Source organism: Schistocerca gregaria, chromosome X (genome assembly GCF_023897955.1).
Source record: "Schistocerca gregaria isolate iqSchGreg1 chromosome X, iqSchGreg1.2, whole genome shotgun sequence".
NCBI classification, from domain to species: Eukaryota; Metazoa; Arthropoda; class Insecta; order Orthoptera; family Acrididae; genus Schistocerca; species Schistocerca gregaria.
Window position 1 is genome coordinate 738,773,291 of NC_064931.1, and position 16,545 is coordinate 738,789,835.

Below are 16,545 nucleotides of genomic sequence, written 5' to 3' on the forward strand. Positions count from 1 at the left end.
CACGTAGCCCGTCTCATCTTCATCTATGTCCTCTTCGATTTCTATAACACTGCCTGCAAGTTCATCTGCTTCGTACAGACCCTCTATACACTCCTTCCGTCTTTCAGCTTTCCCTTTTTTGCTTAGGACTGGTTTTCTATCAGAGGTCTTGATATTCAAACCAATGCTTCTCTTTTCTCTAAAGATCCCTTTAGTTTTCCTGTAGGCAGTGTCTATCTTTTTGTAGTGAAATATGCTTCTAAATTCCTGCATATGTCTTCTAGCCATTCCTGCTTAGCAGTTTTGCAGTTCCTGTCAATGTCATTTTTGGACGTTTGTATTCCCTTGCGCCTGCTTCACTTGCTGCATTATTATATTTTCTCCTTTCATCGATTAATTTCAGTATCTCTTGTGTCACCCAAGGATTTCTACTAGCCCTTGTTTTAGCTATTTCATCCTCAGCTTCCTTCACTATTTCATCTCTCGAAGTTACCCCCTGCACTAGTCAATCGTTCCCTAATGCTCCCCATGGAACTCTCACCAACCTCTGACTCTTTCAACTTATCCAGGACCCGCCTCCTCAATTTCCTACCTTTTTGCAATTTCTTTAGTTTCAATCTACAGTTCATAACCAATAAATTGTGGTCAGAGTTCCAATTTAAAATCTGGTTCCTAAATCTCTGTGTTACCATTATATAATGTCTGAAACGTTCCGGTGTCTCCAGGTCTCTTCAACGTATGCAACCTGATTTTATGATTCCTAAACCAAGTGTTAGCTATGATTAAATGACAGTGTGTGCAAAATTCTATCAAACGGCCTTCTCTGATTCCTTTCCCGCACTCGATATTCACCTACTATTTTTCCTTCTCAATCTTTTCCTGCTATCGAATTTCGGTTCCCCATCACAATTAAATTTTAGTCTCCCTTAACCATCTGAATAATTTCTTTTATGTGATCATATATTGGCAGTTGGCAAGAAGGTAGCTAGGAAGAGGAGGTACTGAGACAGTTTTACTTTGCATACATGCAATAGATACGACCAACTGTCAGAGTTTAGTGGAGAGGGGCCTCGTGTAGCCATAGATGTAGGTAACTTGCAGCAGTCCTCAGCAATTAGGAGGCCTAGGTTAGTTGCAAAGTCTAGCAGAATGAAGGTTCTGCTGCTAGGTAGTTCCCACAGTAGAGGTGTGGGCCAGCAGTTGCAGGAAGTGTTGGGGAGTGAGTACCAGGTCACCAGCATTGTGAAGCCTAGTGCAGGGTTGGCTCAGGTGACTGAAAGCATAGGGGAGTTATGTAAGAATTTTACGAAAGAGGATCAGGTAGTGATAGTGGGTGGAGTAGGGTACAGTCTCGATACGGACGGGGAATATGATGTCAGTGGTGACTTGGTTAAGATAGCTACTAAAACTAGTGGTACTAATGTGCATTTCGTGAACTGTTTCTGCGTCATGATCGGCCTCACCTTAATGCGGCTGTTAGGCGCGTTAATGTGGGGCTGGGGAGGGCACTGATGACGGAGGGCATGGATCACATCTCAGTGGTGCCAGTTGGGTCTATCAGTATATGGGGTTTCACTAGGCATGGCCTGCACCTCAATAGGTATGGCTAAGCTTATAGGTGACAGTGTAGTGGGTGGTGGTGGTGGTGGTGGTGGTGGTGGTATCACTCATGGAAAAATTCCTGTAGTAGTTGGTGTCAGAGCTGCGCCTTTTTTAGACTGAAGTCAGCTGATAGGTATACATGCTTAAAGGAAGTGCCTCTAACTAAGGGCTCACCTCCAGAGGATGTAATGTTTCCAAGTAGAGAAGGAATTAGCATATTTCATCAAAATATAAGAGGTATTAGAGATAAAGTTAGTGAACTGCCAATAGATGTTAACTCTGAAATTATTGCTATATCAGAGCACCACTTAAATAATTTGATAATTCAGAGGCTTCCTTTACCAGGCTACAGATTAGCTGGCTGTTTCTCAAGAGTTCCTTGCGGGGTGCGGGAGTGTCTCTGTACGTAAAAAACAGTATTTCATTTGAGTCCATACACGTATCACGACACTGCACTGAACAGATATTTGAAAGTTGTGCAGCATTAGTTGAATTTAGTGAAACTAAACATCTAATTGCTGTTGTTTATAGGTCCCCTAACTCCGACTTCAGAGCACTTTTGCTTAAGAGAGGGTTCTTGATTCTCTTTTCTTTGTGGTGACTTCAATATTAATTTTGTACATGACTGTGCAAGAAAAACTGGGAACAGTAGCACAGTCATAGACAATACTTTTATTCATTCTTCATTACTAGATGGGCATTCTGTTAGTAAAAGGGTGAATAGCCTTTCAGACCATGATGCACAAATTTTAACACTAAAAGTTTTTTGTACTCTAACCAATGTCGTATTTAATTACAAACTACGTAGGAAAGTTAATCCAACAGCAATAGAGAGTTTTTCAAAACTGGTCAAGGAACAAGAGTAGCAAGATGTTTATGGTGCCGATAATATAGATGATAAATACAATGCTTTCCATAACACATTTATCATGCTCTTTGAGAGTTGCTTTCCATTAGAACATTCTAAACGGGGTACTCGCAGTAATGGACAGCCCGGTTGGCTGACTAGTGGGATAAGGATATAATGTAGAACAAAGCAGGAATTATATCAGAATGTTAAAAGTAGTCACAATCAAGCTACAGTAGCCCATTACAAACAGTATTGTAAGGTGCTTAAAAATGTTATTAGCAAGGCAAACAATATGTGGTATGCAAATAGAATAGCTAATTCACAGGATAAAATTAAAGCCATATGGTCAGTTGTGAAGGAAGTGTCTGGTCAGCAGCACAAGGTTGACGATATAAAGTCAGTTTGCAGTAATAATATTTCTGTTACTGATAAATCAGATATATGTACAGTACTTAACAACCATTTTCTGAGCATTGCTGGTGAATTAAATAAAAATTTAGTAGCTACAAGAAATCATATAAATTTCTTAGCAAATGCCTTTCCGAGATTGACGTCTGAAATACTCCTCTGTGATACAGACAAGAGGGAGATTGAGACAATAATCAAATCACTGAAGACTAAGGACTCTCATGGTTATGATGGAGTGTCTAGTAGAATATTAAAGTACTGTGCTGCACGTGTTAGCCCTGTATTTAGCCATATTTGTAATTTTTCCTTTAGGAATGGTCAGTTTCCTGAGCGATTAAAGTACTCAGTGGTAAAGCCGCTTTATAAAAAGGGAGAAAGGGATAACGTAGATAATTTTAGACCTATTTCTATGCCATCAGTGTTTACAAAAGTTATCGAAAAGGCTGTGTATGTAAGGTTAATTTATCATTTTATATCACACGATTTGCTATCAAATGTACAGTTCGGCTTTAGAAGTCGTTTGACAACTGAAAATGCTATATTCTCTTTTCTCTGTGAGGTACTGGATGGGCTAAACAAAAAGTTTCGAACGCTTGGCGTATTTTTCATTTAACAAAGGCATTTGACGGTGTTGATCACACAATATTGCTCCAGAAGTAGGACCATTACGGAATAAGGGGAGTAGCCCACAACTGGTTCACTTCTTACTTTCGCAACAGGCAGCAAAAGGTCATTATTCACAATGTTGATAACGGCTGTGGGCTGTGATGTGGCATCTGAGTGGGGTACTGTCAAGTGGGGGGTGCCCCAGGGATCAGTGTTGGGGCCGCTCCTGTTCCTTATTTATATAAATGATATGACCTCTACTATTATGGGTAACTCTAAAATATTTCTGTTTGCTGATGACACTAGCTTGGTAGTAAAGGATGTTGTGTGCAACATTGACTCGGTTTCAAGTAGAGCAGTACATGACCTGAGTTCATGGCTTGTAGAAAATAAACTAACGTTACATCACAGTAAGACTCAGTTTTTAAAGTTCCTAACACACAATTCAACAGAACCTGAGTTTTTAATCTCACAGAACGGGCATACGATTAGTGAAACTGAACAGTTCAAATTCCTAGGTGTTCAGATAGATAGTAAGCTGTCGTGGAAAGCCCACGTTCAGGATCTTGTTCACAGACTTAATACTGCCATTTTCACTATTCGAACGCTATCGAAAGTGAGTGATATCTCGAGACGTAAATTAGTCTACTTTGCTTATTTTCATTAACTTATGTCGTATGGTATTATGTTTTGGAGTAACTCTTCCCATTCTACAAGGATATTTTTGGCCCAGAAACGGGCGGTTCGGGCAATAAGTGGTGTAAGTACATGAACCTCTTGTCGACCTCTTTTCACGAGTCTGGGTATTTTGACATTGACATCTCAATATGTATATTCCTTATTGTCGTTTCTTGTTACCAATATTAGTTTATTTCCAAGAATAAGCAGCTTTCACTCGGTTAATACTCGGCAGAAATCAAACCTCCGTTTGGATCGGACTTCCTTAACTCTTGTGCAAAAAGGTGTGCAGTATACTGCTGCATCCATTTTCAATAAGCTGCCACTCGAATTCAAAAATCTTAGCAGTAATCCACGCGCTTTCAAATTGAAACTGAAGAGTTTCCTCATGGGTCACTCCTTCTATTCTGTCAAGGAGTTCTTTGAAAAATTAAGATGATTCTCACTGTATTGCTGATAGCGTTTGCTTCAACTTATGGACTGATTTTCTTTCAGGTTCAAGAAAAATTTATTTTTATCTGTTATTATGTTATAAGCTCATGTACTGACACGTCCCATGGCCTTTGAGATTTGCTCCTCAATTTGGTCCTACGGAACTTGACATTTAAATAAATAAAAAATAAATATTGCTTTCATCTCTTTATCTTCTTTAGAGGTTACAATTACTGATAACTTAAGCTAGAGCGATCACACAGATAATGTTGTGAGTAAAGTAAACCAGAGGCTACGATTTACTGGCAGTAAACTGAGAAAATGCTACAGGTCTAATAAAGACACTGCCTGCACTACGTTTGTACGTCCTCTTCTGTGCGGTGTGCGATCCGCATCAGATTGGATCGACAGAGGATAGCGAAAAAGTTCAAGGAAGGCCAGCTCGTTTTGTACTTTCGCGAAACAGGGGAGAGCGCCACGGCTATCATACATGAACTGGGGTGGAAGTCACTAAATCAAAGGAATTTTTCGTTGCCGCAGGATCTTCTCATGAAATTTCAATCACCAACATTCTCCTTAGAGTGCGAAAATATTCTGTTGGCGTCCACGAACATAGAGAGGAATGATCATCACAATAAAATAAGAGAGATCAGTGCTCTCACAGAAGGATTTGAGGGTCCGTTTTCTCCGCGCGCTGTTCGAGAGTGGAAAAGTAGAGAAATTGCTTGAAGGTGGTTCAATGAACCCTCTGCCATGCACTTAATTGTGAATTGCAGAGTAATCATATAAGTATAGATGTAGTTACGGAATAAGCGATCGCAATAGATTAACGTAACCTAGTTGCAGCTTATGTAGTATATGGCAAAGGTGAAATAAGAAAAATACACTGCAAAACAAAATTTAACTTCAATTTTCGAATTATTTAAACTCTACTATTTACATCGTCAAGAATATTTTGATTTTTAGTAAAGCACTAACATGTGGGAGCGCCACGGCTCCGTTTATGAGAAACAGCAAGTGACCGTAAGGGCCAGGTGGACGACAGTTAAAACAGTACATAAATCCAAAGCGTGAAAGCCAAGAATCGGCCAAAGCATGCAAAGAAAGCCACAGTAGCAAACTGAGAGAAAAATCAAGGACAATCGAGTAACAGTGAAGCTAATGTTGGAGATAGAAAAGCTTCGAAAACACCGTAACTGAACGAGGAGCCGGCCGATGTGGCCGAGCGGTTCTAGGCGTTTCAGTCTGGAAACACACAACCGCTACGGTCACAGGTTCGAATCCTGCCTTGGGCATGGATGTGTGTGATGTCCTTAGGTTAGTTAGGTTTAAGTAGTTCTAAGTTATAGGGGACTGATGGCCTCAGATGTTAAGTCCCGTAGTGCTCAGACCCATTTGTAAGTGGACGAGGAAAATGAGCATACTTTCCTCCTAGTTTGCGGTGACAGAGGGTCTTGACAGCTGACGCTAAACGCACACGGTCTGCAACAAACAACTCTGGATAGCTAACCCTGGTTGGCCATCTGTATCTGAGTCTGGCAAAGATTATAAACATTGTCACTGGACAAGGTAAAATTACAAATACATGCGATATGTGCTGTCTGAATTTAAATCTGGTTCGCAGCTGGCTCAATTTAATGCTCTTACCAGATATTGTATTACGCTTCATGCGCCATAAAATTAGTAACGTTGACTACAACAGTGCAAAAGCTTGGGTTTCAACTCGTCGCTGATGGAATACGAAACAGATACATACAACCAGACATATTAAAAGCAATAATTAATAAATCAAACAGTAAAATAATTACCATAGCTTCAGTTTGATTTCTGTCATTTCTTTTAACCAAAGTTTTCTACAAGTTTTTATGATATTAGATCTGTATATATTCTGACAGTTTAAACTAAAGAGCCAAATAATGTCGTTTAATTAACCTAAAATTATATTGATCATCCAAGTACTAAAAAGCTGTTACTTCAGTCAATTTGTAACTGCACCCTTACCTGGCAGACTGTCATATTCTTATTAAACATAATGTCACATCGTTTCGATATTTAATGTTGTTTTCATGAGACTTGCTTAAATATTCATGCAGTTCAGATTTAGAAATCCAATAACTACTACCAACAGAGAAACTATGTCAGAAAATTAATTTTAGTGACCTCTTTTGTTTATTTACACCTTTTAATGAATTTGTGGCAACAGTGACTAACAAAAACACTAGGTGCTTTTTTTCCTATTGCTGCTAGTGGCAATAACCTTAGCATGTCAAATCCCGTGCATCGTAGATTAGATACACTTGTCTTCCATAGATCCGAAACGAGGAGATCCTAAAGGATGTAGAATGTGTCACAAACATCTGAAATGTTGGTGTCTCCTGACATAGATACATTTCTCCCTTAACAGGATCATTTAGAAATACACATGTATGTACATTTCCTTATCCACTACTGCTGCAGAGGACATAAGCTACCTAAAAACTAAGATGTTATAGAAGGTTGTTAGAGAGAGAGAGCAGTGCAGTGAACAGAGTTGTTGAGGACTACAATTATAGAGTCCTCTCAGACGATCACTTACAAAATAAGCACTCGACTACACAAATACTAGACAATTTAACAATTACATAATGTATAGTTTTTATAAAGATGAAAAAACAAGGCATACAATACAAGAATTAAATGAGTCACTAGCAGATAGAGTGTAGATTCTTCTGAAATAGAACATGTTTAGGTAAAAGAAGCCAATATTTCAGAATTATTTGCAAACAATAAACAAGGCGTTAAAAATTATTCCATATTTTTAGGAGTGATAGTAGGGACCAAAACAAGAAAACAAATATTCAGTGAACATGGGATCTAAAATGCAGACTTTAAGAGCTATGAGCACTTTTTCATTTTCGCCAATGTGAAACACATCTCGTTTATCGGAAACTCTTTTATATCACGTACGACGTGCAGAGTGCAATAAACGAATGAGAAAACTGCGGAACAGCAGAGCTTATAACGTTATCTGCTTGCTATTACATGCCGACGCACTTGTGACTGATTGCTAAGGAGGTGCTCAGTATGGTGTCAATTCATAGTAAGGGATGATTCTGTACACCTTAGTGTACCACGCACACTCTAAAGAACTCCAGGTTGGTCACGGACGCCCTGGCAGGCATTAATGACCCATTGCTGTAGTGTTTGTACATGGGTAATAGGGCTTGCATGCACCAAAGTGTCTCGACAACCGAAAATCCAAGGTATTAAGATTGGGGGAACACGCTGGCCAAAAAACATTAAATATGTGTGTGTGTGTGTGTGTGTGTGTGTGTGTGTGTGTGTGTGTGTGTTCTCGGGCTTACACAGAAACTGAGCTGGTGCGCCATCATGCATAACGACATCTCTTGTAATAGTTCTTCCTCTAGCAGGAATGTGTCCTCAATTGTTTACTGCATTCTGCAGCTCGATCGTAAAATCAAAGAGCTTGCAGTAGAAGAGATATGTTTCACAGTCAAAGATGAACTAGTGCTCATAGCTCTCAAGGTATGAGTTTTATAGCAAATGTTTGCTGGACTTTTTTTCTTGTTTTGCTCCATACTATCACCTCTCAAAATTCGGAAGAACTTTTTTTACCACACTGTATATTGACGTTTAATAGCAATGATCTGTTACTCATCGCCGGGGAAAAGACTGAAGAAGCAAAATTTAAGACTTATGTAGCGGAGGAAAGATTGGCTTGTTGAATGTAGCTTACCTATGCTCGACGGTTCCCGCTGTGAAGATGAAACTCAATCCAGTAATTACGTGAAATATGATCGGTACAGTTATGTATATGAAGGTAAACGCTTGGTATTTTCCGAAACGTCCTAACTCTTCCAGTACCTCATCGAGTTCATACGCCATTTCAAAATCTGAAAAATAAGACATTCATTTCTTAATAAACAAATAATGGCAAGAGTCTTTAAAATTTTTCGTGTACATAACATTTAAAAAATATAGTGTTTTGAAGACTGTACGTGTTTCCAGAGGGATGACTTTCTTTACATGGTACAACTCCCAATAAATTTTCCGGAAGAAATTTACGACAATTTGATGAGTTTCGGATACTCACAGCATTAAAGAAACTGTATACGAAATACGTATGTAACCGTCAAGTAGAGAAAGTCTTAATATGTTTCTCATTGTTGCCATATGAAGTCATTTCTTAATAACTGTGTGTTATTTTTTATATAAATACGAAATATACTAAGAATAGATACTAATTCGCTTCATCAGCAATGTATTTACTGTTTAGCTCCACATTTTGTTTAAAAATAAACTGTGAAATGTTACAGAAATTCTTTAATGTCAAATCTCAGTGACAATTTTCACAACGCCCACTTAAAAAATAATTCCTTCAGTCGTAGAACGTAATGTATTTGAAATGGCAATTGATTTTACCATAGAATCAACAGAAAATCAGTGGGGTTATACCATTCTCACTAAAGTAATAATACTCATAATAAAAACAATATATCGTAAACTTTTTTCTTTTATGGTGCACATCTGTTTTACTTCACAGTGTAACTTTCATTCTTATCAACATGAAACTGTCGGCAAAACCTGCAAAGAACTCACCTGCTTTTCAGACAGACAAAGATGTTTTGTTCTGAATATCACAGGGCTAAAGAAGGAAGTAAAGTTGGGGTTCAACTCCTCATCGACGATGAGATTATCACAGACATATCACGAGCTCAGATTTGACAATAAAGTGCAAAGAAATACACTGAGGTGACAAAACTAGTAAGCTTCCTCCTAATCGTCGGTAAAGCAGATACCAGACTGAGACTCATTGGAAGAATCCTAAGGAAATGCAATCCGAAAACAAAGGAAGTAGATTACAGTACACTTGTTCTCCCATTGCTTGAATACTGCTCACCGGTGTAGAATCCGCACCAGATAGGGTTGATAGAAGAGAGAGAGAGGATCCAACGGAGAGCAGCGCGCTTCGTTACAGGATCATTTAGTAATCGCGAAAGCGTTACGGAGATGATAGATAAACTCCAGTGGAAGACTCTGAAAGAGTGACGCTCAGTAGCTCGGTACGGGCTTTTGTTGAAGTTTCGAGAACATACCTTCACCAAGGAGTCAAGCAGTATATTGCTCCCTCCTATGTATATCTCGCGAAGAGGCCATGAGAATAAAATCAGAGAGATTAGAGCCCACAGAGAGGCATACCGACAATCTTTCTTTCCACGAACAATACGAGACTAGAATAGAAGGGAGGACCGATAGAGGTAATCAAAGTACCCTCCGTCACACACCTACACGTGGCTTTCGTAGTATGGATGTAGATGTACATGTAGATGTAGAATGTCGTGTCTGACCTCCATTTACAGTGTAGCAACTCGACGTGGCATGGACTCAATATGTCGTTAGATGTTCCCCTGCAGAAATATTGAGCCATGCTGCCTCTATAGCCGTCCACAACTGCGAAAGTGTTGTCAGTGCAGGAGACTGTGTACTAACTGACCTCTCGATTATGTCTCATAAATATTCGATAGGATTCATGTCGGGTGATCCTGGTGGGCAATTCATTTGCTCGCATGTCCCATAACATTCATCAAAAGAGTTGCAAGCAATTGTGGCTCAGTGACATGGCGCATTGTCATCCACAAAATTCCATCGTTTTTTGGGAGTATGGAGACCATTAACGGCTGAAAATAACAATTTCCAGTCAACAGTCGGTTCAGCAGGACCAGAGGATCCAGTCCACTCCATGTAAACATAGCCCACACCACAATGGATCCACCACTACTTCGCACAACGCCCTTTTGACAATGTGGGTCCATGTCTACGGGGGGTATGCACCACACTACCCAACCATCAGCTCTTAGCGACTGAAATCGGGACTCATCTGACCTGACCACGATTTTCCAGTCGGCTATGGTCCAACCGATATGGTCACGAGACCAGGAGAGGCGGTGCCAGCGATATGGTACAGTTAGCACGAACACTTCGTATTCTGCCACAGCCCATTAATGCCGAATTTCGGCGCACTGTCCTAGCTGATACGTCTGACATTGGTTTCTACAATTATTCCACGTAATGTTGCTTGTCTGTTAGCACTGATTCTCTGTCTTTAAGTGAAGGCGTAGTCCATGGTGGGAGGTAATGCCTGAAATTTGGTATTCTCGGCTCACTCTTGCCGCTGTGGATCTCGGAATATTGAATTCCCCACCGATTTCCGAAACGGAATGTCCCATGCGTTTAGCTCCAGCTACCATTCCGGGTGCAGTCTTTTAGTTCCCGTTGTGCGGACATAATGACGTCGGAAACCTTTTCACGTGAATCACCTGAGTACAAATAACAGCCCTGCCAATGTACTGCCCTTTTATACATTTTGCACACGAAACTACCGACATCTGTATATGAGCATATCGCTGTCCCATGGCTTTTGTCACCTCAGAGTAGGCTACTTTCCTGTAAATGAAACCAACTCAATATTTGACTTAAGCGACTGACAGAAGCCACAGAAATGTGGGTGGACAGAAGACACCTGAATCCCACTCTTGCCGCATCCGTGTCAAATTTCTCAAACACAACGTCACGTCGCTCGGTACATCTAAGTTTGAAATACACTGCCTGACAAAAACAGGAGAGGAGAAAGCGAAACGAAACTTCATCGGTTGAGAGGATATGTGATCTTAATTCAGTGATTACAGAATCTAGTCAAAATAACAAAGAACTTGTCAGTTGGGCCCACTTATCAGTACGACGATGTACCCCTCCTGGACGCATTCACCCATCGGTTGGGAAGGGTGTCATAAAACCACCGTATCCTCTCCTGAGGCAAGCTGGCCACTACTGCTGTAAATGGCCCTTCACAAGCTCCTTACTTGCATTGGAATGGAGTTGACGTCCAAGCTGGTTCCATGCATGTTCCATCGGGGACAGATCTGGGGATCTTACTGGGTACGGCAGAACCACAGTATAACACGGATAGTTCATAGAGACACGTGGCATGTGTGAACATATACTGTCCTGTTACCAATGGCGCCGGGATACTGTCGCATGAGAGATGACATATGAGGATCCATGATGTCTGTGACGTACCGTTGTGTCGTCAGGGTTCCCTCAGTCACTACCGGCCACAGCATGAATCATACACGATAGGTCACCACAAAATGACGCCAGGAGTAACATAGCTGTAATGTTGGAAGAATGAGATCTCTCCTCAGATCGTCGCTATACTCGCAGACGATAATCATCCCGGGTAGTGCAGAACCACCATTCATCGCTGAACGCAATGCGCCGCCAGGGCACCACTCCAAACGCAGCCGTTTGTGTTGTCATGTTAACAGCAGCATACACATGGGACGATAATTCTCTAGAAGAACTGCTCCTTGTCTCAGACCAACGGTGCGGGATGGGACAGAATTTGCAGGGAGTCCATTACTTGCTCTCGGATGACAAGCGAAGAAGTGAAGGGATTACAATCTGCTTGGTGTGCAATAAGGCCATTTTCCCTTGTGGTTAGACGTGACTCCAAACGCACCCGTTTGTGTTGTCGCGTTAACAGCAGCATACACATGGGACGATAATACTCTAGACTAACTGCTCCTTGTCTCAGACCAACGGTGCGGGATGGGACAGAATTTGCAGGGAGTCCATTACTTGCTCTCGGATGACAAGCGAAGAAGTGAAGGGATTACAATCTGCTTGGTGTGCAATAAGGCCATTTTCCCTTGTGGTTAGACGTGACTCCAAACGCACCCGTTTGTGTTGTCGCGTTAACAGCAGCATACACATGGGACGATAATACTCTAGACTAACTGCTCCTTGTCTCAGACCAACGGTGCGGGATGGGACAGAATTTGCAGGGAGTCCATTACTTGCTCTCGGATGACAAGCGAAGAAGTGAAGGGATTACAATCTGCTTGGTGTGCAATAAGGCCATTTTCCCTTGTGGTTAGACGTGACAGACGTGGCAGACGGGTACGCCTGCCCTCAGGTTCCAATAAAATCCATCTCTGGGTCTCTGTCACATCTGAATTTCACACAAATTTAGATATTGCACGGTTCGACCAGCCGTCCAAATGGAGGCCCACAATGAGGCCCCTATTAAACACTGTCAGGTTCTGATAATGCTGTCTCACACGAGTACGCGGCAACTCTGTGTTGGACACACAACGTCTGACGCTGTTCACGCTGCTATCCTACCAGGCGTGGCAACGACAGTAAGCATGAACAACACTAATGTACTCTGATGGCTGTTCTACCTGTCGCAGAGAACTGCAACTCTAAATACTTACATGTCCGCTGGAGGTGTGTGCATATAAGGAGTCACACTGACTTCGGATGTCAATTTTTGGGATGGAGTTCGATGCCTTTTGCATTTAGTCGGTCAGTACAAGGACGGTTGATACTGTTTGTGGATAATAGCGTAGTAGTCGCCCGATGATGTCCCAACTGTGGTCCGTTGGAGGCAGGTCTGGAAAACGTGCAGGCCAAGGCAACACTTCGATACTCTGGATATTATGTTTGGTTACAACAGCGGTATGTGGGCGAGTGTTATCCTTTTGAAAAACACCCTCTGGTATGCTGTTCATTAACGGCAACACAACAGGTCGAATCACCAGACGTACAGCCGGCCGCGGTGGGCGAGCGGTTCTAGGCGCTTCAGTCCGGAACCGCGCGACTGCCACGGTCGCAGGTTCGAATCCTGCCTCAGGCATGGATGTGTGTGATGTCCTTAGGTTAGTTAGGTTTAAGTAGTTCTAAGTTATAGGGGACTGATGACCTCTGATGTTAAGTCCCATAGTGCGTAGAGCCATTTGAACCATTTGAACTGACGTACAGTTTTGCAGTCAGAGTGCGTGAGAGAGCCACGAGAGTCATTCTGCTGTCATACGAAATCGCATCCCAGATCATATCTCCAGACGTAGATCCAGTGTGTCTATTGTGCAGACAGACTGGTGGTAGGCCCTCATCTGGCAGTGAGGCAGAACCAACTTTCATCAGAAAAAACAACAGGCTTCCATCCTACCCTACAATGAGCTTTAAGTTGCAAGTCCTACCGTTTCTCCTGGGTGCTTCACTTTTTTTAATTAGGCAGTGTAGGTAACTCTGTCTGTGTTCTGAACAATACGAGTTTGCATTCTACTCGTTTCTCGCACTTAAGGATGTGATGACAGTAGTTTCAATGTCCCAGAAGAATAAGAAAATACCTTACATACACGTATCTCTTTCTGTAGAAGTATTGCGCGAGGCAAATTCGCGATGACTGGCATCGTGATTCTTACCATATTGCAATTATAGTATTAACCGATTACATTATCAAGGTGTGAAGAGTGAACAAAAATGAAAGTAAGTGTAGTCAACTTGTGCAATCGACCAAATAAGGTGGTGCTGTGGTTCATTTTGGCAATTGCCTTAAGCTATTCAGGAAAACTAAGGAAAACAATCTTTATCGTCAGACGGGGATGTAAGCCGCCGCAGCCGCGAGTGGTAGCTGCGCGGTCTCAGGCGTCTTGTCACGGTTCGCGCGGCTCCCCCCGTCGAAGGTTCGAGTCCTCCCTTGGGCATGGGTGTGTGTGTTGTCCTTAGCGTTATGTTAGTTTAAGTTAGATTAAATACTGTATAAGCTTAGGAACCATAACCTTAGCAATTAGGTTCCATAAGACCTTACCACAAATTTCCAAAATTTCCGTAAGCCGCCAACCCCAGACTGCGAGTCTAGTGCCCTACCACTGTACTACATCGCTCGTTGTCGGTGAAAACAGAAGAGATGTTGACGACAATTTTCTGGATGATATCTGATTTTTTTTTTCACAGCGCTTTATGCGGTTTCAAATGAGAACAACTGAAGAAAAGAGCTGCACGAATCGTTACTGGTTTGTCAGCGCAGGAGAGTTGCAGAAATATTCAACGAATTCCTTCATGAGACTGTACAATAACGGCGTTGTGTATCACGGAAAGATTGACTTTCAAACATTTCGAAATCCCACGTACCATACGACATAGGAAATATTTCTAAGTGCATTGTACGAGGGCTATTCGGAAAGTAAGGAACGATAGGTCACGAAATGGAAACCACAGTGAAAATTAAAACTGTTTTATTTGAAACGGTTAGCTACACCTTCCAGCTACTTCTCTACACAGTCGCCACTCAGACTTAGACATCTGTCGTAGCGCTGTAGCAACTTTTCAATTCTCTCGTTATAGAAGACAGCCGCCAGTGCTTTTCGACAATTTTCTACTCTGGACTGCAGCTCGATGTCTGTGTCAAAATATTGTCTTCATAGCCAGCGGTTCATCTGAGCAGAGATGAACAGCAAGGGTAGCCAATTACGGGCTGTATTGAGGGTGTTCAAACACTTCCCATCGAAAACGTTGCAGGAGCATCTTCATTGCCCCTGCAGAGTGCGGCCGAGAACTGTCGTGTAGAACGAACCACATGACAGTTATGTTATGTGGATTGCATAGCTTCAGGCGAAATCTTTCGCCAGGCCCTCATACTTGGCGGGAGACGCTAATTTTTAGCCATCTTTACATTCTCACTGTGAACTCACAACTGAAAAGAGCGACATGATGCGATCGACGGGCCTACTAGACACAGTGCCCTACGCATCTGTGCAAAGCTTCACCGGATTTGTAGTCATTAGGGCTTGTAGTCATTGCGGGTTACCGGCAATCGTTCCATTTGCCTGCGGTGGACAAATGGAACAGTAATGGCTGATAATTAACCTTACATACAACGAGGTCACTGCAAGACATCATAGAGTGGCTGTATGATGTCTAGCAAGGACGTTAGACGCGACTGCTGGTGATCCTTTCATAGGACTGGGACGTAATGGTTAGTGAATGGCTTGGTGCTATTCGTGAGGAGTAAGTCTTGCGATGGTATCGTCTTCACTCACAGTCATCAGTAACATAAACACAATAGCGCTGTCTGTGTACTCATACAAGCCGCACGCAGTGCAGGGATGTACTTAACATGTACGACATTCCTATGGTAGCCAATGGCTGCGAATTACGAAATTTAGAACTACTTAAAGCTAACTAACCTAAGGACATCACACACATCCATGCCCGAGGCAGGATTCGAACCTGCGACCGTAGCTGTCGAGCGGTTCCAGACTGTAGCGCCTAGAACCGCTCTGCCACAACGGCCGGCCTTTCATTCTTTCTTTCTTTCTGTTTCATTATTCATCTCGAACAAACGTTAAATAACTAATATGCATAAGCTTAAGTTTAGAAGAGGAGAGATGGTTTAAAGGTTGGTTTCACAAAAAGACAGCCAGCGGAACAGCAAACTAGTTGTATTACCGGTCAACGGTTTAACAACAGAACAGGAATGCTTTCGTGCTTGAAAACGGTTTATTCCGTGTGTTAATAGATATATACGTGTAGACATGTGGACGGTATTTGTTGTGGAAAACCTTCACTTCATTACGAAAGGCATAGAGACAGACGCTGATAGCACAGTATTTACAGATAATTTTTTTAAGCGTTTCCCAAAGCAAGACGTAGGGTCACTGTTTATGTCCATCAAGGCATATGACGGAAATTGAAAGAGATTTTGGAAAAGTAAATGGAAATCCTTCTGTCTGTTTCGCAATGCAGAAATAAAAATTACATTATCATATAACAGCTCTCAATTTCAATATACGAAGTATTTTGTCTGGCAAAAGAAACTGACGATTTCGTATTTTGAAATTGAGCGCTGTTATGTGATAATGTGATTCTTTCGTTCTGCATTGCGAAACAGACAGAATGATTTCGATTTACTTTTCCAAAATCTCTTAATTTCCGTCACGTGCCTTGATGGACATAAATAATGGCCCTTCGTCTTGCTTTGGGAAACGCTTAAATAAAATTATCTCTAAATAGTGTGCCACCAGCGATGGTGTGAGAAAGAGCTCGTGGAGAGTGCTCGTTGATCGCTCTCCCTGTAACCTTGCGCTGGTCAAAGGAGGACGTCCGTTTGGAAACGCCGCTGTCGAGTGCATTCGTCCGCTGGCCTT

General features: G+C 41.9%; 1 protein-coding gene across 4 annotated transcripts in view; it reads right to left on the minus strand.

The window, feature by feature from the left end:
• Window positions 1-16,545, minus strand: part of LOC126299559 (solute carrier family 22 member 5-like) — a 234,376-nt gene that overhangs the window by 129,429 nt on the left and 88,402 nt on the right. For all 4 annotated transcript variants that reach the window (XM_049991555.1, XM_049991554.1, XM_049991556.1 and 1 more), the window contains exon 2: window positions 8,292-8,448. In XM_049991555.1, coding sequence (XP_049847512.1) covers window positions 8,292-8,440 — 149 coding nt within the window. In that variant the 5' untranslated portion in view covers window positions 8,441-8,448. The remainder of the gene's footprint in view (window positions 1-8,291; window positions 8,449-16,545) is intronic.